The 24,987-nt window shown below is 57.2% G+C and overlaps 1 protein-coding gene across 1 annotated transcript in view; it reads left to right on the top strand.

The window, feature by feature from the left end:
- The window catches only part of EDAR (ectodysplasin A receptor), a 56,954-nt gene that overhangs the window by 17,712 nt on the left and 14,255 nt on the right, over window positions 1-24,987 (top strand). The window contains exons 2-5 of the mRNA XM_036873959.1: window positions 18,642-18,710; window positions 19,213-19,335; window positions 19,713-19,894; window positions 24,796-24,881. Coding sequence (XP_036729854.1) covers window positions 18,660-18,710; window positions 19,213-19,335; window positions 19,713-19,894; window positions 24,796-24,881 — 442 coding nt within the window. The 5' untranslated portion in view covers window positions 18,642-18,659. The remainder of the gene's footprint in view (window positions 1-18,641; window positions 18,711-19,212; window positions 19,336-19,712; window positions 19,895-24,795; window positions 24,882-24,987) is intronic.

Below are 24,987 nucleotides of genomic sequence, written 5' to 3' on the forward strand. Positions count from 1 at the left end.
GAGTGTTATAAAGAGTCTCTAGAAAGTTCTCTCATAGCTGTTCTGTACCACAACTCTGGGAGACACCCGACTACAAAGTTGTGAGATGAGACCATTGGGGTCAAGGGGACATGGGTCTCTCCATTATTTCTCACAACTGCATGTGAATCTACAGTTACCTCAGAACGAAAGGGTTAATTTTTTTGAATGTTTCCCCCTTGTAGTTCCTACAATGCAAGTCTTTTTAAAGTTAAGAACGTCTGCCCTGGGCACCCGAGGAGCAGATTGTGAATGACCTTTAAAAGCACATTGAATTTTTTCTCACAGCTCCTACAAACGTCCCCTTGACTAAACCTAGACTTCGTGAAGGTCTTTTTGCACTTTACATTTGCCCAAATTTCAAACAAGGACTCAGCGTAAAACTACTTGATGGCATTTCCCAAACGCTGAAGCGTCTCTGTGTGTGGGCCCCAGCGATCTGAGTCAGGGCTGCGAGGGCCTGGAGCCCCTTCCGGGTTGGATGTGGGCCTGTGAGTGACCGGCGACCTTGACCGCCAGCAGAGCCACAGCATTTGGTTCCCTTTGATGGTTTGTTGCTGACGAAATCACTGCAGGAGCTAGGACATGGCAGCCCCTCCCCTCGGCGTCCCCGTGAGGCGCCTTCCTTATCCTAGATCAATGCCAGGGGTGTTGGTAGGTCTTCATCATAACCGTTACAGACCGAGGGTCTTGGAATTTGAATTCAGTGTTTCTGCTCTGTCTCTTAGATGAGGTGGTGGCACGTGGCCTTGACGTGTGTGTGTGTGTGTGTGTGTGTGTGTGTGTGTGTGTGTGTGTGTGTGTGACATCATGCCGGCCGGGGGGTTGGGGGGGTGGGGCAGGGTGGTGGCCTTGGGTGGGAAGCCCTGGTTTGACTTCCTTCATCCCTTCCTGGTTGTGTGAATGTAGACAGTGACCTGACCTCTTTAATCCCCAGTTTATCGGTAAGATGCACACAATGAACCCACCTGTTTCATAAGATTTTCACGGGCAGTAACTTGGGTTAGGATTGGGGAGTTAGTGGCTCGCGGCGGGCAGGGCGCTGGTGGCCTCAGGAAGCCCGGAGGAGAGGCAGGGGTGGTCTGAACGCGGCCCACGCGGCCCCTGGCAAGTTCACGTTCCCACCTGGTGTCTCCGTGGATTTCCCCACTGTGCTTTACGGACAGAGTCTGCACAGGGAGACCATCTCTCCAGGGGTTTACCAAACTGCAGGACGCGGGGAGAGCCGGGGGTGGGAGGAAGGACCCAGCTTCTGGCCGCATTCCCCCCACCCCGCCCCCAGTTTCCCGGAACACAGCAGGGGTCCTTCTTACAAACAGCAACTTGGAAACGTAAGCGACGGCCCGGACACACGACACGGGGCTCCTGCCTGTGTCCTTTGGCAGCACAAGGACCCCTCGCGCAAGGCAGTGGCCTCACGCTCAGGCCAGAGCGGTTAAGAGCCACCCTTGCCGTGAACCTCCCTGCAACCCACCACCCACCTAAGCCTGAGCGGCCCAGGGCCCCTGCATGAGAACCGAGATCATTCTGACCACAGGGCTTCAGGAAAGGAACAATTATAACCCCTCTGCCAGTAACAGTCACTTGGTGCGTCTGTACTTCTCAGAATCGCTGTAATCAGAAAGGCATTTCCACCTTGGACGTGCAAATCTGATGTTTGTCCCCCAAGACCTTGGCTCGTCCCCCTCTGGGTCCCCCTGCTCCTTGCAGAGATTCCAGGTGAGGGCGGCCTGGGTGTAAGCTTGCACTCTGAGCGGGCCGGGTGGCTCCTTCCCCCCCCCCTCCAGGTGAGGAGGGAAGGGCTGGGTGGGGCCTTTGCATTTGCATCCTCTTCACTCTGTGTCTCCAAAGTCGAGTCGGGGCGGACCGGGCCTGGCAGTGGTCGCTGCTCTGCAGACTTTGCCCCACGCCCCACCCCCCACCCCCCTGCATCTCTTGGTCTCGGACCCAACAGTCCTGCCGCCAGGAGTGTTTTCTAAGGAAGAATCAGAGTCCCTCACACTGTGTGATTTGTATACGTTGTCATCACATTGATGACAATAGTGGGAGACACTGGGATAAACACGAATGTCCAGCCAGGGGTTGGGTTACCTGCTCCTGGACCTGTGAGGTGGGATCCACGTCCTCAGCCGTGCCCCTGCTGACCATGTCGTGACAGACGGAGATGCTGGTTAAATTATTAGGCAAAAAGGATACAACGCGCTGTATACAACATGACTCTCAATTCTATATGTATATAAAATGGAAGGAAATATATCAAAATCTCAATAATGTTTCGAAGAGTAGGACTCTAAGTGACTTTTAAGTTTCTTCTTCATACTTCTACATATTTGAAAACTTTCTACGAAGTTTTTATAGTCAGGAAGTTATGAAAAAAACGGAACAAATGTCGGAGACCGAGGCCGGGTGATGAAGTCCCCATCCACCTTTCCTGAGGGGCCAGTGGAGGTGGAAGTGAGTCCCCCATCTGGCACCTCAGGCCCCACCCCCCCAAAAGCTCCGGAAAATATCTGTCCTTGATGGTCTTGTCTTGAGAACTTCTGTTCTGCACCGTTTGGGAGGATAACGTTTGACTACCATCCCCAGTGCCTATGACCTCAACCCACCCTCATTAAACATTCTGAGGTTCCGATCGCCTGCTTTGTTCAGTAAGTGTCACATCAGGTCCGAAAACCAGAGTTAGAACGTGGCGACCGTCGAACACAGGGCTGTCAGTTACCGCCGGAGAAACCGCCGCCGGGAGACGTGGTGCGCGTGTGGGCGGGGCTGAGCCAGGACTGCCCCCCGGAGCCCGGCCTGCTCGGTGTGGTCAGGAGCCCCTCCCCGGAGCTGCCTCCCTCCCCGGTTGCTGGTGGGAGTTCCGTGCCCGTCCCCCCTGGGGCAGTGTGTCCTCAGCTGCCAGCCCCTCCCTGAGCGCCTCGTGGAATCAGTTCACTCGTGGGTCACGACTCGCACCCTGCCCAGGACCGGGATGCAGTGTGTGCGGTTCCACGTGGCAGAGAGAAGTGCAGGCCGCAGGTGCCGACCGTGGGTAAGTCTCTTATTTCACTTAGACGCGCGCGTGCCGGTGTTTTACGAGGGGCCCGAGCCCCGGGGTGAAGGCCTGCGGGAAAGCCCGCATCTCAGAGGGTGCGTCGTCCCCGTTTCCCTGCACCGTCTGTGCCAGGCTCTGCGTGACCACGCAGGACATGGTGGGGGAGAGCCTGGCCCGGGCATCAAGACAGCCCGGTGGGCGGCCACTCCCTCCGCTTCCAGGGCCACGTTCGCAGGGGCCCCTCGGCCCGGCGACTTCCTTGGAACCAGGGTCCCTTGAAAGCTTACAACTTGAGTCGTTTCATCCCAGAAAAGTGAGGTGCGGAGGGACGCAGCGTCAGGTTGTGACAATCGGGAGGCCCCCTCACGGGCCACAGGGTGACCCCTCGTCCGGCTCCTCTTGTCCGGGCCGGACCCCTCCTCCGCACCTCCTCCCTGGACTCTTTCCCCTCCGCCACGGGCGGTCTGGTGTCCACTTTCCAGACTTGCCTCCAGAGGCCGCTGCTGTAGCCCCTGCTGTAGCCCCTGCGTCACCAAACTCGGAAAGTCCCTCTCCTCCCCAGCCCCTTCCTCTCTGGGAGAGCACGGCGCCCACCCCAGGGCGCAGCCCCGGCCGCCTCTGCTCCCGCCAGCCCCGTGGGTGCCCTGACCCCGGAGCAGACTCGGCCCCCAGAGGCCCTCTCTGGCCTCACGGCAGCTGCTGCTCTACCCCCGTCACCCCCGACCAGCACACACTCCGCCAGGCCTGATTCCAGCACGTTCTCAGCCGGGAACCCCTGGCAGCCACGGGGCTGGGCGCCAACTCCACTGCTTCCCTCCCTGGTCCCTGAGCTCCGTGTCTGCTCTCCAGCCACGGAGGCCGCTTCCTGGGGACGTGCCAGCGGGGAAGGCTCTATTTCATTAGCCCTGCAGCTCCCAGATGCTCACGACCTGCGCCTTCGTCCTGCCCCAAACCCACTGCCTTCTCTTGTCCAGGAGCCTGCGGGACCCCCTCCCCCTGCCGGTCTTTCTGACGCGCCTTAAGCTCACAGCATCCCGGTCCAAAGCCTTGCTCTGGAACTTTACCCCGGGGGTGGGGGGTCCAGCAGAGGGCAGCCCGCAGGCCCGGGGTGGACTCCAGGAGCCCCTTAACTGGAGGGTGACGGGCGGAGAGGCAAGTGCCCGGCTCAGCTCCGCCACCAACCAGCCGCGGTCCTGGAGCCACAGAGTGGCTGTGAGATGCCCGCCAGCTGCCCCTCTGCCCTCGGCCGCCACAAGCCTCGGTCCATGGAGTGCATTCGCCTGTTTGGGTTTTGTACCTGCTGAAGGAAGGGATATTTCACGGTTACTAATGAAAGTGATAGCGATCCCGGGTGTTTATCTTGGATTATGCGATCGTTATAAGATGAAGCACCCAGCCCGTCGTCCTGTGGCTGATGCGAGAGCAGGCGAGTCTGGACAACGAGCATGAGGGGAGGTGTTGGGTGTAAACCTGGTCTTCAAACAGCCAGGCTGCATTCCAGACTTCGGAGGCGCTGCTGTGTGCAGGGGCCTTCTCCCCCCTTCTTGTCCTCAGCCCCGGCCTGGAGGAGGATGAAAGTGGGGGCGGGCGTGCGTTTAGGCTGATAATGAGGGCGAGGCTCGCGGGCATGCTAATGTGGCAGCTTCAGTGCTTCCTGTAACAGTTTTAATTTTTTTTTTTTTTTAATCCAAAGCCTGCTTAAAGACAAACATTTTTTGTTAAACTGCTGGTAGTTCATTTTCTGCAGGAACCGTGCAATTAATCTTGTTTACATTAAAGAGACAGATTGCCTTTGTCAGCTTTCCTGAGCTATAATTAATGAAGATCAAAAATGTTACAAAGACACAATACTTAGCTCAGTGCAGATGCCGCCGAGCCACAGCTGCACCCATTAGAGGAGCACAAGGAAAGCCAGCATCCTTCCCTTCGGAATTACTCGGATCCATCAGAAAGCGAGGGTCCTGAGGTGTCTTCCCTCCACAGGTTCCCTGGTGGGCCTGGTGAGAGAGGCGGCTTGGGCGTCAAATGGTTTTTTATGCCCCGTCAATTATGCTTTAAATGCAGCTGGAGGCAAGAGCGTCTTTCCTCACTCAGCTGAAGCGCATCCAGGTGTGGGGCTGTGGATCCGAGGCTCGGAGTCTGGGCACTTAAAGCAGAAGGTGGTGAGGAAGGTGGCGGCCACGGACCCTGGGAGAGTCATCGAGCCCATGGCGGGGGTTTGATTTAGAGCCCTCGTTTGACGACTACGGTTAGGAAACGAGAGATTAAATATGTAAGTATCTTCCCAGTGACCCTTGGCTAACTAAAGTCACTGAGGGACAGGGTACAGGTAAGCAGGTAGAGAATTCTGAGGCTGGTGAAACACCAGATGAGATGCAGGTCTGCGCAGAAGAGGCGTTGAGTACGAGGGAAGGGCAGGCATGCGTTTCACCGTTTTTCCAAGAGGAGTGGGTGCGGAGTGTTTTTCCAAGCATAGTTCCAGGGCTGGTGGCCGCATGGATGCAGCAGGGGCCGCACCGACCCAAAGGTAGCAGGGTCTCCAAACCTGGAAGAGGGCAAGTCGGCTTCAGAACATCTGGGAAATTCTGTTAATTAATGAACCATTCAAATGATAAAACATTAAGATGGGGAAATTCCAGCGCATATATCGCAGGTCTCATCAGAACCATCTGCCGAGGGCACCCCCATCCTCCTACTGGATCTGGAACAGGGTCCTTGTTCTGAAGAGCAAATGGTCCAGGACAAGAATTTATTGCATAGAAATGTTTCCTGTGCTACCCGGGCTGCCATAAGTGAAGGATTTTATAAAGTAGATTCTCTACAGCACATCATTACAGTGTGCAGCATGCAATAAAACATTCCCAGACATATGAAGAAGACAGAAAATGTGACCCAATAATCCAGGAAAAAGCAGGACCCGGAGACAACCCAGATGTTGGAATTCACAGACAAGACTTAGGACGTCCAATATTAGTAGTGTTGCCAAGAGCTTTCGCTGTGTAGCGTGCATGTAACCATGGGCTAGTAGAGGTGGAAGGACACAGAAATCGTCTAGCCTGAGACCCTCATTTCCCAGTTGAAGAAACAAGCCTCTTAGTGGGGTTCTTACCCAAGGCCCCACCCTGGTCCAGCGCTCTTTCCTCTACAGCACATTACCTCCATCTCTATAGGGTTATACAAAGGATGTGACACAAAGGCCTCAGACATGCATGTAAATTCTGATAAGACTAACCCCCTTCCATCAAGATTGCTTTATATCGAATTCCTTTCAATTTCCCTGAAGTTCACTACCTGTTGGAACGATCATCACAGAAGCCTCTGGTTGAATTCTTGTCTGACCTCGGACACAGCGTTGCCCAGAAAAGAGGAATAACAGGAAGCTCAGCTCTTTGCGATCATCTGCCAAGTTTAGAGGTTCTCTGGGACCAGCCCTGTGGTGTGGCCACTGGAATTGGGGCCCACTAGTCTGGATGTGCACGTGGGACAGATGCTGAGACAGTTCGACCCCAGCTCCCGTTGGGGGACTGAACCAGCATAACCAGGAGGAAGGGAAAGAGGGCGCCCCCAAGACAAGAGCCCCAGGCTGCACAGAATCCTCTCAGGATGCTGGGAACCCCCAGGATAGGTAGTTATCAGCCTGCGGAAGAAGCACAAGAAACGGGGGTGTAGTAGAGCCTGGGGTGTGCCTCCCAGATGCTGGGAGGATGGATGGCGGGTGGCTCGCAGCTGAGTCCCCCAACCTGGCCACTGCCCTTGGGTGGAGAAAGCCGCCTCGCCCGAGTCACTGCCCATCCTGGTGCCCTTGCTCCCATCCAGGGCAACTCTGTGGGCCCACACCAGCCAATCTGAGGTCTCTGCTGGGACTGCATCACAGCCCCACTTCTCAAGCCCACCTCCCGGTAAGCATCTTGCACGCAGATCTCCAGTTCAGGGAGTCTCTTGGGGAAGAAGAAAAGCAGGTGACGGAGGAACTCAGAGCCGAGGGGAAGCTCAGGCAGAGCTAAGGGGAGAGCATCCGGCAGGCGTCAGGCAGGCAGCCAGAGCCCGGGGGAGGTGAGGTCTCCCTGTCCCACCTGCAGGCACCTTACGTTGGAACGTAAAAGAATGAAGGTCCCTCGCACCCCCTGACTGACCAGCCCTGGCTGCCCACCTGCTGGTGACCGGCTTCAGCCCTTGTCAAGAAACTCAGTCTTAGAGGCTGTTGTCAGCTCTGCTGCACCTGTGGCAGCAGCTCCCCAGCCAGGAGGCACCGTCCTGTGGTTGGAAGTCGCCAGGGCACCGTGGCCACTGCGGAGCCCGTGACCATTAGCATCGACGATGCATTTGTCCCGCTCGCTGCACCCACAGTTCCAGAGGCAGGAGTTCCAGCTGCTCCCAGACACACCAGAGTCTTCAGAAACCTCAGGACGTGAGGGCACTGGCCTCAGTCAGCTCACAGGCCTTTAATGTGGAAGGGGCGTGTTACCCTGAGGTCATTTCCAGCCCCATCTGCCTCTAAGGCAGCATGAAGACCTAGCCTGTGAGAAATCACAGGCTGTGTCCGGCACTGTTTCAGCTGAGTCACTCCGGAGTTCGGGAAGAAATGAGAACATCTGTTTCCCGTGTGGCCTTCAGGGCTGGCGGGAGTGGATGTCACTTATGTGGGCTCCTCAGTTGGCAAGATTATTTCACACAGCCCCGAACCAGTCCTCCAACCTCAAATGATTCTTGTTTATGGGCAAGAGTAGGGATCTCATCACAATTGTTAGGAAAAAAAGTTTTCATGGTCAAGTAAATCACAAGTCATGCACCGGTTCTGAGGCTGGTCCTGAGGAGCAACGGCAGGAGGATGGTGATCACGGGGGCAACTGGATGCACCAGGCGACGTTCTGACAGATGGGACACAGGCCTCTACCAACATGACACTTCGTAGGCTGGGAAGACTGGCCTCACGGTAGCCCTGTTCTCCCATTAACTGAAAAGCAAAATCATCAAATATTTCACGTGTGTGTGAATACCAATGCCATTGCTTTAGAGTATGCTTTAGAATAATTATTTTTTCAAGATAGCCTATGTCCGTAGAAAAAAAATATATCAAGCAATATAAAAGTATGAAGAAGAAAGCAACAAAAAAAATTCTACTTTTGCCACCCAGAAACAGTCATTACTAACATTAAGTTGATGTTCGAAGTGCGTGCATATACGTGTGAATGTGTGAGCGTGCCTGTGCAAGTGTGTGTGCACGTGTGTGCGTGTGTGTGCATGCACTTGTGTGTGCATGTGTGTGTACCTGTATGTGTGCACGTGTGTGTGTGCGTGCATGTGTGAAGTCCTCAGCACACCTCCAGTGATGAGTTTCTGTCGGCCTTTCTTGCATTGTTTCCACCATGCGGCCTGGGCCCCGTGGCACCCATGGCGGGGCCCCTCCCTCAGGCTGTGACGGCAGTTGTGGTCTGAGACCCTGGACATATGACAACCCTCCCTTGATATCTTCAATACATACATATTCACATCTTATTCCTCCCAGCCTTGGGTGCAAGTCAACTCAGGTTTAAGGAATAGAATGACTACTTACCAAAAAAGTTAAATTAGCCTATGTTCCTATGGAATCGATGGCACTTTTTATTGTGATAAAAAGCACATAAAAATATTTACCACTTTAACCCTTTTTAAGTGTACAGTTCAGGGACCTTAAGTGCATTTACATTAGCGCCAGAGCTGGCAGCTAACATCAACTCAATGGCAAAAAAACGAAAACTTTTCCCGTAAGATCAGGAACAAGTCAAGGCTGCCCACTCTCACCACTTTTTTTTTTTTTAATTAATTAATTAATTTATTTATTTTTGCTGTATTGGGTCTTCGTTTCTGTGCGAGGGCTTTCTCTAGTTGTGGCAAGCGGGGGCCTCTGTTCATCGCGGTGCGCGGGCCTCTCACTATCGCGGCCTCTCTTGCTGTGGAGCACAGGCTCCAGACGCGCAGGCTCAGTAATTGTGGCTCACGGGCCCAGTCGCTCCGTGGCATGTGGGATCTTCCCAGACCAGGGCTCGAACCCGTGTCCCCTGCATTGGCAGGCAGACTCTCAACCGCTGCGCCACCAGGGAAGCCCTCACCACTTTTGTTCAGCGTAGTATTGGGAGTCCCAGCCACGGCAAACAGAGAAGATAAAAGGAATCCAAACTGGAAACTAAGTAAAACTGTCGCTATCTGTGGATGACATAATTTTATATATAGAAAACCCTAAGACCCCAAGTCAAAACTGTTAGAACTAATAAATGAATTCAGTAAAGTTGCAGCATAGAAGATCAATAGAGGGCTTCCCTGGTGGCTCAGTGGTTGGGAGTCTGCCTGCCAATGCAGGCGACCCGGGTTTGAGCCCTGGTCTGGGAAGATCCCACATGCCACGGAGCAGCTAGGCCCGTGCGCCACAAATGCTGAGCCTGCGCTCTAGAGCCTATGAGCCACAACTACTGAGCCCGTGTGCCGCAACTACTGAAGCCTGGGCGCCTAGAGCCTGTGCTCTGCAACAAGAGAAGCCACCTCAATGAGAAGCCCGCACACTGCAACGAAGAGTAGACCCCGCTTGCCGCAACTAGAGAAAGCCTGTGTGCAGCAACAAAGACCCAATGCAGCCAAAAATAAATAAATTAAAAATAAATTTTAAAAATATATCAATAGACAAAAATCTCTTTTATTTTTACACACGAAGAGTGAACTACCAGAAAGAGAAATTAAGAAAACAATACTATTTACAAGTGTATCAAAAAGAATAAAATACCTAGGAATAAACTTAACCAAGAAAGTGAGAGACCTGTAAACAGAAAACTGTACGACATTGAAAGAAATTGAAGATGACACAAAGAAGTAGAATGATATACTGTGCTCATGGATTGGAAGAATTAATATTGTAAAAATGTTCATACTACCCAAAGCAATCTGTGGATTCAGTGCAATCCCTATCAAAATTCCAATGGCATTTTTCACAGAAATAGAACAAAAAATCTTAAAATGTGTATGGGACCACGAAAGATTCTGAACAGTGAAAGCGATCTTAAGAAAGAGGAACAAAGCTGGAGGCATCACACTTCCTGACCTCAGACTATACTGCAAAGCTACAGTCATCAAAACAGTGTGGTACTGGCATGAAAACAGACACATAGATTGATAGAACAGAGAGCCCAGAAATAATCCCACACATATAGTCGGCCCTCCAAATACACAGGTTCTGCGTATGAGATTTAACCAACCACAGATCAAAAATATCCACCACGACCATGCCCCCCCCCCCCAAATTCCAGCAAGTTCCAAAACCACAACTTGAATTTTCCTTGTGCTGGCAACTATTTACATAGCTTTTATGTTGTATTAGGTATTATAAGTATTCTAGAGATGATTTAAAGTATACAGGAGGATATACATAGGTTCTATGCAAATATTATGTCATTGTATATAAGGGACTTGAGCCTCTGTGGATTTTGGTACCTTCAGGGGATCCTGGAACCAATCCTCGTGGATACCAAAGGACAATCATATGGCCAATTAATTTACGATAAAGGAGGCAAGAATATACAGTGAGGAAAGGACAGTCTCTTCAATAGATGGTGCTGGGAAAACTGGACAGACACATGAAAAAGAATGAAACTGGACCACTGTCTTACCACACACAAAAAACTAACTCAAAATGGACTGAAGACTTGAATGTAAGGCCTGAAACCATAAAACTCCTAGAGGAAAACATGGATCGTGAGCACCTTGACATTGTAATTGGTGATTATTTTTCTGAGTCTGATGCAAAGGCAACGGCAACTACAGCAGAAATAAACAAGTGGGACAATATCAAACTGAAAATCTTCAGCACAGTGAAGGGAACCACCAACAAAATGAGAAGGCAGCCTACTGAATGGGAGGAAGTGTTTGCAGATCACTTTCCAACAGGGGCTGGTGCTGGGAGCCACCGTTTCCGCGTGTGCACGGGGGACCAGCAGGACCTCCCTTCCTGTGCAGCGTCTGGCCCGGCACCTGCAGTGGGTACAGCACCTCTTCACTGAGGGCCCCAGTCCTTCCCCCACAGGGAGAGTTTGCTTTGAAAGAGCCGCCACCTCACCCACAGCAGGAATAACAGCCACTTCAGGTTAAAGACAGCAGTGTGGGGACTTCCCTGGTGGTCCAGTGGTTAGGACTCCGTGCTTCCACTGCAGGGAGCGCGGGTTCGATCCCTGGTTGGGGAACTAAAATCCTGCATGCCGTGTGGCACGGCCAAGAAAAAAAAAAGAAAAAAAAAAAAGGCAGCAGTGTGAGCCCCGTGGCCATGATTCTCGTGGTCACAGTTAGACTGTTCAAACTTTTCGCAAAGAAAATACGCTCCTTCAGAGCAGAGGTGCGTTTGCTCCATGTGGCTGGACAGTTACTGCCCGTGTGCCCCCGAGTAACCTCAGTCCACACTGAGCCCCACGTGCAAAACCCTCCCACATAAATCCATCTCGTGCAACGTCCTGAGGAGCGGGCAGGCAGGGACCCCCCCTGTGCCCCCAACTTAGAGGAAAGGGGATGAGGCTCAGGCCAGGCCGCAGGTCTCGGCCGGGCTGCTCCGTGTGCAGCTGCGGTGGACACAGCATCCACCCCATCCCGCTCGCCCTGGACGTGCTGGGAGCGCAGACTGTGCAGCCTCCAGGGAAGGAAGTGCTGGGCGGTGATCAGACACCAGCACCAGGCAGAGAGACAGACAGACAGCCCAGCGTGGACTCGGGCTCCTGCACCATCAGCCAAGGAAGCCGCACGGCCAGTTCCGCTCAGAATTGGGGTGCGCGTGGCAGATCTTCACATCCAGACGAGTGGCTGCCTGTCTCAGCTCAGCGATGCCACCCCCTCCAGTGTCTCTAAAAGGACCCTCAGGACGCCGGCAGTGACCCCGGCTCCTCGCCTTAGAGAAAGGACAGGCTGGGACACGAACGTGGTGAGCTTGTAGACGACTCTGTCTCACACCAACGTATAGTTTAACCCCACGGGGAACGAGCCGGGCGGGAACAGGGGGCTTGGACCAGCCAGTGGCCCGTGAGGCTGTGACCTCCCTCCGTCCCTGCGGCCTCAGGGCGCTCCTGGCCGACCCCCTGGGGCCTTCCCTGGGTCACCTCCTCACTAGCCCGTCCCTGAACAAACGTGAAGAGAGCACGAAAAACAACTCCTCTCAAAGCAGTAGAACAAGCCCCTGAGCTTGACAGGAAGGATCCGAATTTACAAGACCCTGGCTTCCTGCTGGGACCCCAAGTCGGGGCACCTGGTGGTTACTTACCCCCGGTACCACCCACCTCCTCCCTCCAGCCTGGCCACGTCAGCGGGACTGAGACGGGATGCTCGGAGCAAACAGACACACAAGCCCCTGCCCCTCCGCTGCTGGGGGTCCTCTCGCCCCTCTGTCCTCAGGGGGGTCTTAGGGAGCATCCCCACTGCCCCGTGTGCCTGGGTTCCAGGCATCTGGGGAGCTGACGCCCCGTCCAAAGGGGAGAGGAGAGAACAGGATGCACTGGAACCAAACAGCTCCCAGACTCTTCAAAGGGCTGGGGGGGGGCGGGGGGGGGAGCAACAGAGCCGCCAAGGGAGGCTGGGGGTCAGCAGCTGTGCCAGCCCCGGCTCCCGTTAAGAGTCCAGCTCTCGCGGGGCCGCAGAAGGTAGATGAGACCGAGTCCACGTTGAGCCGACGTGGCCCTCCGACCCTCCCTGCTCCAGCCCCACCCAGCCCCTCCTGTGCCCCCAGGACGCTTGGCAGAAACAGGAGCAGGTCTGGGCCGGGGCCCCGGCTCTGCCACCTCGTACGCTGGGGCCTCAGGCAAGCTGCGCAACCTCTCTGAGCCTCCAGGGGCTCAGCCAATCAGCAGGGGCCCAGTGAGCGCCCACCTCCTAGTCTCGCGGGAGTAACAAGCGTGTGCACGCGCGAGGCCTGGCCGGGGCTGCGTCGCCCCCCACTCGCCCTCCACAAAGTCGAGAGACGGGTGTCTGCCCGCGGCAACGCCTGAGGGCTCCGCTCCCGACAGACACTCGGGCGCCTGAGGAAACCCGCTGAGGTTCCTCTTGGCCCCCGTGGTTTCCGCCAGCGGAGGGCAGGCAGGGGCTGCGGCTTCCCCACCAACGGAACCTGTGAGGGGAGAGACCTCCCCGCAGCCCCCTCGCCAGCTGGGATCCCACGGTCTGGCCCGCTTGCCTGCCGGCCACACGGTCATCCCCAGGCCGGGCGAGGGCCCGGGCCGCGCTGGGAGCGCCTCCTCGGCGCCGAGTCTGCGTGAGCGCAGGACGTGTCAGGATGGAGGATGCTTCGCGCGGGCGAGCGGGCTGCCGCTCTCAGCACGCGCACGGTCTGTCCCAGGTGAGCTCTGGGGAGGCAGCGCCTGGACGGCGCTCCGGCAGACGCTGTCATCGTCTTCCCTTCCGCGTGCTCACGGCTGGTGCGGGGAGGCGCTGCGGGTTTCCTCGTGGAGCTGCAACCGGCAGACGTGTCCGTGGTGACCAGCACGTCCGCGGGGCAGGGTGGCGAAGGGGCACAGGAAGGCTTCCTGTAGGCGGCAGGCGCCGGTCTGGTTGGGGGTGGCCACCTGGTGCAGACCGTCCGTCCCACCACCTGCATGATGGAAATGAGTGTGCTTTGTTGCGCGTTAACTGCACCCCAGTGAAGCTGGTTGCTTTTTAAAGTACAGTCTCAGCAATAAGAACACAAGTGTCTGTGCCGTGAACCAGAGCGACAAGCCGTCGGTTCTGAGGGCATTCGAGACTCTGAGAGTTTCTAGCCCGTCTGCACGCAGGGCCGCCACGTGGTGAATGGTGGCCCCGACCCGTCCCCTCCAGCCTTGGGAGGCCGGGGGCGGCCGAGAGCCCGAGGGCACAGCTCCGCCCGTCCTCTCACCGAGAGCCCCTCTTCCCTCTCGGGGCTCCAGGCCTCAAAGGGGGGCTTCAGGGCAGGAGCAGACTTGGGGGCAGGCGGCTGTCTCAGCCCCCCGCCCTCGCCTCCCCCTCCCTTTCAGGCCACCATCTGGAGGCCCCCATGGCCTCTGCCACCCATGCGGGAGCCGTCTAATTACCCGCGGTCACATCCCGGAGCGGGAGCCAGCTGAGGGCCTCTCAGGGGCAAATAATAATAGCAGCGGTTTCCAGGTCCTTCTTGCTTCATCGCTGCTTGGTACCGATTTAGAACCTATGGATCCCACTGCCAATGGAGTATTTCCTTCAACTTCCTTTACTTGAAGGGTATCTTCACCGTCAAGTGAGTGTCTCTTATTTGCCTGAGGTGGTTGGGATTCCAGGGTGTGCACACTTACGGAATCGCCTGTCACGTCCTTGTTTTGGTCGTGCTGTTGAGCAGAACCGCTGTGGCCAAGCTCCACCCGGGCTCCAAGCCTCACGGCCCTGCCAGCTCCGTCCTCCAGGGGTCCAGGTACAGGAAGAGCTGGACTGGGGGTGGCAGGGTGGGCTGGGAGGGTTGGCTTCCCAACATCTCTGAGCAAAGAAAGGAGATTGATGAGCTGGGGTAGACGTGCACAGCGGTCCCTGGGCAGAAAACGAGAGCGATGCTTGACCTGATGGAACGCGGTGTAGGCCATGACTCACTGTCTGCTGCTGAGACAAGAGGACAGAGCAGTGACCTGGAGCGAGTGTGCCCTCCCGGGTCCCAGCCTGCAGGCCCTCCTCCTAGCCCTCTGCCTTTCCAGGGCGATTCCTGGCTGACGCCCGGCCGTGCTCCCTTCTCTGGGCCGGGGGCAGCCTTCCTGACCTCCCCACACATGACACCCCACGTGCTCCCATGGCACCCACTGCTCGTTCCCCTTCTCAGTGTCTATCTCACGGTCCCACCAAACTGGGGGACATCACCTGGCAGGGATTGTGTCAATTTGTGGTTCAGCCTGGTCTGGAGTAGGTGTTCAATAAATATTGCATGGATGGATGGATGGATGGATGGATGGACAGATGGTTGGATCACGGATGGGCAGATGGATGGATATGGTGTGGATGGATGGCCTGCATATTTAAGTGCTGGAGAGCAGCTGCTATTATGTTTCAACAAAATTTCATGTTTATGTTTATATAAGAGTCCTAGAAAAACTTCCCTTTTGTAATTTAAAGCGATGTATTTTAGTTAAAACAACCTTCCTGATTTCACCCTGGAAATGCTTTCCCTCGATTTTGATAAGGCAATAAAATAGGGACTTTTTTTTGAAGTTTCACCAGGCCCATCACTGCTACAAGGTCCTTTCAGCTGTGAAGCATTAAATGAAGTAGAAATGAATCTGTGAGCACAGATCTTATGGCAGGAGGTTTGGACAAGGATAACTGCCCTCCCTCTGAACTTTCTGGATGAATAAATCTTGGCCACACTATTTTCACAAGCCCCCTCCTCGGGGTCCAGCCCCACTTCTATCGCTGAGCAAATGCACAAGCTCCTGCTGAATATGAAGTAGCTTCTGAGAAGCCCAAACAGGGGCTGACAGACAATAATAATACTGCTGGTGTTTAGGGAATCTTCTGAGGCCACGGCTGTGCACAGCACCTCAGAAAAAATTGCCATCGTCACTGGTCTATATGTAGGAAAATAAAAGCAAACAGGAAAGGCTGAGTGACATAGAAGATGTGAACAGAAATGTCCAAGATACCAGTTTCCTCGCTCTTTCCTGCCTTCCTGGATTCTGCTGCAGAAGAACAAATGCCCCAGATAAGATTCAAAATAGCTCGGCATGCTTATCTGTGTTAGCAGTGACCCTTCAAAAGAAAAGTCAGAAGTGGTCAAAGATTAATGCATGTTGCATGCATTATATTTATTCTATGTGTGCAAGAATATCTATTTTCTGAGTATTATTTCAATTGAAACTAACAAATGAAAATAGGGGATTCTCATTTTAAACTTTCAACTCAAATCACCAGATGCTTTGTCAACTTCTCCTGGGAAGGCCCCAACCAAGGGTTCAGGCCTGATGCGTTTGACCTTCTGTGGCCTCTTGGAGCCGGACAGCGTGGCGGCTGGGTTCACGGGGCAGTTTGCTGACCCTGAACCGGACCATCCCCACGGCCGAGTCCACCGGCTGACGGGAGGAGGTGTTTCCGTGCCCCCGACCATTTCCCCACCACTGCCATGGTTACCGGGCTCAGAGTCGGTAACAGGTGGGGGGCAGGGCACTGCCCTGCACAGGGTTGGGGACCCCCAAAGTGAAAACAACCGGGGGTCACGACGGGGAGCCACTCGGCTCCACCAGCTCCCAGGCGCCGCTGGAGCAGGGCCACCCTCTGTGACGGCTCAGACCTCGGGGCTGCACTCCTGACCGGGCACTGCCCTCGCCTCCCTTCCTGACCCCCTTCCTTCTTGGGCAGTTGGGGTTGATGATGGAAATGCAACCAAAGCCACAGGCTCTGCTTCGCTTTCTGCGTCAGTCTGAGGGTTTGCTCATCCAGGAGCCTGGACGGCCCTGAGCTGCGGCCCGGCCCTTCTCAGGTTTACAGGGAAGCCCTCCCAGGTGCAGCTATATTTAGAAGTCAGTTAAGTTAGAAACCTTCGGCCTTGTCCTTGGAAGGGCCCCAGGGCTGCCGGCAAGGGAAACCCACCGTCCTGACCCAGGCCGGCTGACCCAGGGGCCGGTTCCTAAGTTCCGGCCTTTGTTTGCACCTTCCCTCCCCACCTGGCGGGAGCAGACCCAGTCCCCTCGCTTGCCCCAGCTTGCTCTTTGCTGGAAGGAAAACATCCAGGAGTTCACCACCAGGTGGCTGGTGCTTTAATCTAGCCTCGTCCACTTGGTGTTTTCAACCGTAAACGTAGTTCTGAGGGCAGGACTGTGTGTGGGAACGTGGGGAAGGCACTTTTTGTGTCTCTTCAATAGATTTTGGAAAACCAGCCCCTCCCCAGAGCCACCTGATGTTACTGGGGTGAGAGGCCAACAGGGGAGTGATCCGGAAAGATCTCAGCCCAGGGCCCTGCCCGCGTCCCCGTGTCTCTCCCTGGGGTCGGCGGGGCATCCTCCCCAAACCGTCCTGCCTCTCCTCCTGGTCACACAGCTCACAGGGCCGCCCCTAATTCGTGGAAAGGGGTCGCTCCCCATAACCTCCCTCAGTCCGCGGTCACCCCTCCCTCCTCCCTCCCTGCCAAGAAGTCTTTGTTGAAAAGCCAGAGGCTGTTGCTGCAGAACTGCTTCCACCCTGTGTGTGGGGAGCTTTACAAACCAGCCGGAGCCGCCTCTGGGGAGCCGAGCCTGCCCTGCACCCGCTGGGCCGGTGGCCCACGGGATGGCGTTTGTGAGAGTGATGAACAAGCACTGACACCCACGGCCCCGCCTGGACCTCACCGACCCCCTTCGCGTGGGGAGCATGGGATCAGGAGGCCGACGGGGCCGCTCGGACGGCCCGCCAGGGTGAGAGGCGGGTGGACTCAGAGTTCCCAGGACAGGCCCCGCGCCGGCCGCCGGCCACGTGTGTGTGTGGGGGTGCTTCTCTCGAAAGTGCGTGTTCCCCAGAAGTCTCACTGAGCAGAGTCCTGGCGGTTTAGAGAAGAAGGCCCGTCTCGCATCGCCGGCTGCCCCCGCCCTTCCCCGATCCCCAACTTTCTCGAACAGTGAGCTCGTGGCAGCTTTTCTCCCGGGGCCGTGAGGAACCTGATCTGTAGACACGAGGTCCTCGGAGCAGGAGTGGGTCCCCGCGTCAGGGCTATGGCTCGAGGCATCTGCTCCGTCTCTGCGTGGGTTTCCGTGACCAACGGTGGTCGCCCAGGGGACTAGGGGTGGGGGTGACCTTGGGGGCTTCCCTAGAGGAGCTGACCGGAGTCTTGAGTCGGTGGTTGATTCTGGAAGCTCCTCCCACAGGCCAGAGTCAGAACGGGGTGTGTTCTTTTGTCACGAATTCAAACCCCGTGTCCAGGCGAGACAGCAGTGGCCCGAATGTGGCTGCTGGGGAACGAGGAGCCCAGGTGAGCCCACCATCGCTCCGTGCACCAGGCTCCCAGGTAAAATCGCTGTGCGTCGGAAACACAGGCCTCTGATCCTGAAAAAGGAAAAGTGACAATAACGGCAAGGCGTTGGTTTGGTTGGTGAAGCGGGCTGCGGTCGCCCTGTCCATGTGGCAGCTGTGTGGCCTTGGGCCAGCCCCTGACCTCTCTGGGCCTCAGCTGGCTCAACAGTAAAACTACAGGGTTGGACCCAAGTGTGCTCTGAATGGCTCCAACGGGTGCCAGGGAGGAAGCTCACATCGGGCAGGGGCGGCAGGAAGCGGGGGCGATGGGGGGGTCTGGGTTCTGACCTCTCTCTCAGGGCTCCCTCGTGGCTGGAGGATCAGGACCTGCTTCTTCAGACCCTCCGAGCAGGAGGACAGTAGCCGTCACCCTGGGCTTTTGCACCGGCCCTCAGTGGGCTCTGGCCCTTCCTCTCTGGAGCTCTTTCCCCGGGAGGGCACGATAATATGGGGGCCATGGGTGGAGGCCGTCCAAGGGGCCTGGGGCTCAGCTTAAAACCTGCCTTTTCTTTTAGGGTGTATTCATTTCTGCTGCGCCTGCCGGGAGGCCCTCAGACCCGGGGACAGTGAAGGTGGGGCTGGGTGGGCCGGGGTCCCGGAGCAGCCCTCGCCTGCAGCCCCCGCATGGATGAAGTGTGTCTTTCAGGTGACCCCTCGGGAGAGAATGGCCCACAGGGGAGGCGGCACACGGATGGCCTGGCTGCCCATCCTGGTGGTAAGTGGCCAGGGCACCTGGGTAGGTTCCAGTGGGAGCTCCCACCCGGCCGTGCCCTTCACCAGCCGTGTCCTTCTCGGCCTGTTTGTGTGGCAGCGACACAGGCGATCACACACCCCCTTCACTGCGCTCTCCAAGGCGCCAGCAAAGCGCGGACTGGCCCCGGGCCCGAGGTGGCCGCTGCTCGGAGTTCCCCTCGCCGGCTGCGTGCTCTGCGCTCCTGCAGCCAGCCACGGAGCTGGGGAAGCCAAGCCCCCGGGCTCCCCAGGAGTAGGGGCCCGTGGGGAGGGGAGTGGGGGGAGCTCCTGGGGTGGAGCGTTTGGGATGGAGCCTCCGACAGCGGGGCGGGGGCTGCCTGGTCATTACCGAAGGCGTCCAATCAGCGCCGGGGGCCGCAGGGCCCCGCCAGATCCTTCCGCCACAACTTCCGGACGTAGAACCCGAGTCGGGGGGGCGGCTACCAGGGCGCGTGGAGGCGAAACGAGCCCTTTACTCGAGGCAGGCGTCCCTGGCATGCTGGGCCGGAGCGGAGGACCCCACCTGCGGCGAGAACGAGTTCTACAACCAGACCGCGGGTCTGTGCCACGAGTGTCCCCCGTGCGGCCCGGGGGAGGAGCCCTACCTGGTAAGACCCCGCGCCGCGCCCGCCGGGGAGTGTAAGGAGCGCAGGCCTGGGTGGCGGGGTGTGGCCGGAGGCCGCGGCGTCCTGCCCCGCGTGGCTGGCGGCCTGGACGCGGCCTCTCCTCCTCCAGACGAGCTGCACGCCGATGATCTCAGCTCCGGGAGCCCCAACGCGGCTGCGGTATTTGGGGTCCTCGCGCAGCCCCGAGAGTCGGGCGCCCAGGCCTGCAGCTCCACCGGCTTGGCCGGTTGAGTTTATCCGGGACCGGCGGGAGCGGCAGCGTGGGGCCGGGCGCCGCGGGGCAGGAGGGCTTAGAGGGACCGCCATCGGGTCGTGGCGGGCGCGGCCGCTGACTCACCTGTGTCCCCGTCCCTGGCCAGTCCTGCGGCTACGGCACCAGAGACGAGGACTACGGCTGCGTCCCCTGCCCCGCGGAGAAGTTCTCCAAGGGCGGCTACCAGATCTGCCGGCGCCACAAGGACTGCGAGGGCTTCTTCCGGGCCACGGTGCTGACGCCGGGGGACACGGAGCACGACGCCGAGTGTGGGCCCTGCCTGCCCGGGTGAGCTTAGGGCCGCCCCGCCCCACCTCCTCTGCCGCCCCGGGCCCCACGGCAGGCAGCCAGGCCTGCGGATCAGCGGGGCGCACATGTCCAGGGTCGGGGTCCCTCCCTCCACCTTCCCCGGGATGGGCTGCCCACCCAGGCTCCACGTGTGTGTCCCTAAGTGGACATCGTCATCATAGCACCTCTGAGTACTCAAATCAAGGAGATCTGTTGAATACTTTCAATGAGACAACACATGTGGAATGCTCTGGAGGAAAGAAAACCAAGATTCCATACCAATGTATTATTTTTGGTATTTTTAGTATTCTAGGAAAAACTTAGTGTAAAAAGCTACTAATAGAAATATTTGAGATATATGGTGCCTGTAATTCCACCATAATTCTGTTATGTGTCAAAAGTCTTCCCAAAAAAGCAAAGTGAAAGTACAATTAGCCTAAAAGACAGAAAGAGTCTTCCTTCTTACAGACAAGACAGTAGCAAGTTCCCCTTGGGAGAAGGAAAGTACAGCCCTGACACCCAGTGACTACCTCCCTCTGGTGGCCACCCAACCTGTGCTCACACGGGCTGCAGATAGAGACTGAGAGCAGTGGTGAAGGCCACTGGTGGTGGTGACAATGGTAGAGGTGATGGAGGTGGTGGAGCTGGTGGTGACGGAGGTGATGCAGGTGGTGGTGATGCAGGTGATGATGCAGGTGGTGGTGGTGCAGGTGATGAAGGAGGTGATAGAAGTGATGGAGGTCATGGTGGTGATGCAGGTGATGATGGAGGTGGTGGTGATGGAGGTGGTCATGGTAATGACGAAGGTGATAGAAGTGATGATGGAGGTGATGGCAGTGGTCATGGTGGTGATGCAGGTGATGTTGATGGACATGGTGTTGATGGCAGTGGTCATGGTGATGATGGAGATGATGGCGGTGGTCATAGCAGCAGTAGTGTGAACAATGCACCATATTTCGCAGCCGGCTTGTCGCTTGTTATCTGCCTGCCCCTCCCACCTGGAATCACTGTATTGAATTAAGAGGAGATAGAAAATAAGAAGACTACACGCAAACAAGAGCAGTGGACGTTAGTCTATAAAAAAAGGGAAGTGCACAAAGATCTTCCGAGTTAGAGACAGATTGAAAGTGAAAGACTCTTTAAGATGAGGGAGATATTTTAAGCTTGCAGAAATTAATCTTAGTTCAAATTTATGCTGGGAAGCATCCATTTCCTCTGCCATCCCCCTGCTGGTGACCATCCCCACCCCAAGTCTCTGCAGCTTTCGGCCTTCGGTTCAGACCCGCCTCCTGAGCTGCAGACCTGCATGGCCATGTATCTGCCTGAAGTCCACATCCCCATCCCTGACACAGAGTACGATCCAAACATATTTGTCAAACAGGTAAAGAAAGCAGGGGAACATTATTTCTCAGTATGCAAAAAAACAGGTAGCTACACCCAGGGAGGATATTAGGCTGTTCTTTTAGAAAGTTTTATAAGAATAAAAGTTCTGTAGCTGCCAGCCTTTAATTTAGTTATGGAGGTTATTGTGTTGCTATGTGCCCACCAAAACGAACATATTGGAAGAAGCAGAATCGAGGTTTTCCCACCAGTGACACAAGCATTGCTGAGGACTTTGTGCAGACACTGCCTGAACAAGAGAACTTCAGTAGGACCTTGACTTTAGGTGGCTGGAATCAGTCCCTCGTAACATACACTTCCTAGGTCTTTGCCTTGACTGGTTTTTATCGGTGCAGACACATAATTCACGAGAGAAATGCAGTTTCGAGGATTAACTACAGCTGTGCCGAGGAAAAGCTTTCACACCTGGCCTTGCTCACCTTGGGAAGAAAATAATGCTCTTTGCAAAACCTCAGCTTACTTTGAGAGCTTCCAGGTGTGAGAATCGGATCTGACAGTCACAACCTAGCGTAGCAGCTCCTGCACTTACTTTCGTAAACCTCTGACTTGAGAGCCCACCAGGTGGGTAGTAGTGAGACAAAGAGGAGAACTTCTTTCCTCTCTTTGCAGTGGAAAATCGGTGACTGCAGCCCAGTGGGGCAGGCATGCCCAGTCGTCTAGGGGTCCAGGAAGGACCCTCCTTGGTGGCTGGGGACGGGGGCCAGGAAGAGGACAGGGCTGTCTGAGGCAGATGCTCAGGACAAAGTACAAGGGGCCGTGGGGCTGTGGTCCCTGTGGCCAAGCGGAAGGTGCAGGCAAGGCTGTGGGGATGGGCAGGGGGCAGGGATGGAGGGAAGACGGTGCTGATGAGGCAAGTCTTCACTTGGTGCCGCTGCAGGTCCCGTGCGGACTTTGCGGCCGCGTAGGGCGCTGTCGGGCTGCGTCCAGAACAAGGAACCGGGCCGCTTGGGGAAGAGACAGAGCCGGGACCAGGGCAGGGGAGTCGTGGGAGCGGGGGGAGCAGAGGCAGAGGAAGCCTTTAGAGCGGCTGGAAGATTCTGGTGACGGAACTGCAGACTGGGTCGTGTGGGATGCCTGCCCAGCCAGCCGTGAGGGTGGTGACGCCTCTTGCTGGGACGTGGGTGCAGGAGGTGGAGGGGAGATGGAGGAGGGGTGTGTGGAATTCGAGGCTGTCGTAGTGTCCAGACCAGGACACCTAACACGTGGATGGAGGCAGGTGTGGAGCTCAGGTCCGACCTGGGAGTCACCTGCACATTCGTGGTCTGGATGGGATGATTCCACGTCGTCGGGCAGGAAGCGGGTGGGTGAGGCTCGCCCGGGCCGCTCCGACCCAGCTCAGCCCTGCGAGTGCATCCTGGGATCTGCGTGGCCGTGTCCCTGCCTGTGGTTTGGCAGGCGCTGTGTGTCGGCGGGCGGCTGGGCCCCGGCTGCAGAAGGAGCCGTCCACGGGCTTTGCTGTGAGAAAGGCTGTGCAGAGGCCGGGGAACAAAGCACGCAGAGAGGCTGGATTTCACTGCCTCCCCACGACAAGCTCCCGCTGGTCGCGGCCACTCCCTGCCGGGCCTCCTAGGACAGAGGGAGGACGGGGTGAAGTTCGTGGTGGCTTCTGCCGGCCAGCACGGGGGGGGGCAAGGGAGCGCCCGCTAGCCCAGGAGCCCCGAGCGGAGGAAGTCCTTGGGGAGAAGCTACACCCCGTCGACTCGGAGGAAGATTCCAGAGGCCCCGTATGAACCGAGTCTTGTCTTGGGCCCCTCACCTTAATCAACCCTTGAAGAACAGGAGCAAAAAGAAAAAAGAACTAGGGGAAAGTCACAGTGTAGACCAAAGTGTAGGCAATCTGACCTTTGCATAAAGGCAAAGGGCCACGGGGCCCGAAGGGAACAGCCAGCTTCGGGTGGAGGGAAGTGAAGCAGCTGAGCCGCATCCTCACCCCCGTCCCGCCCAGGACAGGCTGAGTGACCCCAAGGAGAAAAACCTAACGTTTCTGAAAATTTCTGTGCGCAGCAGGTGCTAGAGACCAGCGAGGGGTTGAATGCAGGCCCAGTTAGGAGGAGGCCCCTGACAGCTCCTGGAGGAACATGCCAGAAACCCTGAGAACCTGCTTCTCGCCGGGCCTTCAGCTCATCACACCGCTTGGCCCAGGAGCCTCGTCAGGCAGGGGCAGAGCTCAGAGAGCCTCCCCGGGAGGGACCTGTGTGCCAGGAAGACGGAGGAGGGCCAGGGTGGGGGAGGGTCTCACCTAGGCAGAGCCCATGCCCAGGGCCAGTGGCCGGGCCCGGAGGGGAGGAAGGCCCATGAGACACCCTGGGGCCCCATCAGCTTCTGTGCCGGAGCCCCGGCCCCACCCATCCCTGCCCGCGCCTCCCCCGCAGCACCCAGCACAGGGCACTGGGGACCAGGACGGCTGGGCTGGAGGGGAGGGGTCACCCCGGGGCCCTGGCCCAGCCGGCCCGGAGCAGACGCACCGGCAGGTGGCTCTGGAGACGGCAGACGTGCGTCTGAGAGCTTAACTGTGAGCCTGCCTGATGCGGCTTCTCTGGCGGGTGTGTTGCGATCGGTTAATTCACGTTTACAGGATGCGCGGGGACCTGGGGATGAAGGGCCCTAAGGAAGGGCAGGCGGTTACGATCATCACGGTGCTGGTAACTGTCCAGCTCTCGGGGGCTGGAGTCCAGACCCCTCCGGCCTCACCGCTGCCGTCACGGGCCGGGGTGGGCACGGCTAATAAAAAAGAGATTGAAAAACAACCGCAGGCAGGTCCAGTGGTGGGGAGGAGTTTTCATTGCTTGAACTGAACTAGGGAAGACATTGGCAGCAGCTCACTTGTTCAGTGACTTCTCACCATGTGGCGAATGGCTCCGCGTGTGTTTACGGGAAACGGGCCCAGAGAGGGGCTGAAGCCTGCGGTGGCGGGGGTGAGGTGAGGGGGCCTGGGCGGGCCCGGGGTGCGGCCTGCAGGGAACTCGGCCCTCGTGGAGGGCCCCGCGGGCTGCAGGGTCCCGGCTGGCACGCCGACATCAGTGGGGCATCACTGGGCGTGAAGGCCTGCGGGCAGCCGCACCTGAAGGCCTTGACGTTTTCTTTAAGTGGGTGCGGCCACAGCGTGGGCTCACCAGGCGTCCTTATCTGAGGAGAAAGCGGGGGACTCTCGGTCGCGACCTGGCTGCGCTTCAGGCCGTCTGCCCTGACCGCTCTAGACGTGGCCACGGTCTCTGCTGCTGCCATGCCCTCCGGCCAGCCCGGCTCGGTCTCGGTCAGCAAGCGTCCGTGTGGTCCAGGAGGTCCCAGAGTCCCAGGGGCTCCTGGACACCCCTGCCCGTAACGCTGCCAGGCTGCAGGCTGTGCCCGTGCTGCAGGGGCGCTCCTCCTCCGAGGGGCCTGCCCGCCCTCCCCCGTGTCCGGCTTTGGTGGCGGGCATGCCGAGTGGTCAGCGCGCGCCGTGCTCACGCCTGCTCACCTGTCTGCTTTGTCTTCTCTCCGCCCCTCCCACACCCCCGCAGCTACTACATGTTGGAGAACAGGCCTCGGAACATCTACGGCATGGTCTGCTACTCCTGCCTGCTGGCGCCCCCCAACACCAAGGAATGTGAGTATCTGCGCTCTGGCAGCGGTCCTGGCTCAGCCCGATACCTCGCGTTACGCGGGAGCGTCCCACCCTGGCTCGTGACCGTGAGGGCACAGAGATGATGTGC

Source organism: Balaenoptera musculus, chromosome 13 (assembly GCF_009873245.2).
Source record: "Balaenoptera musculus isolate JJ_BM4_2016_0621 chromosome 13, mBalMus1.pri.v3, whole genome shotgun sequence".
Taxonomy (NCBI): Eukaryota; Metazoa; Chordata; class Mammalia; order Artiodactyla; family Balaenopteridae; genus Balaenoptera; species Balaenoptera musculus.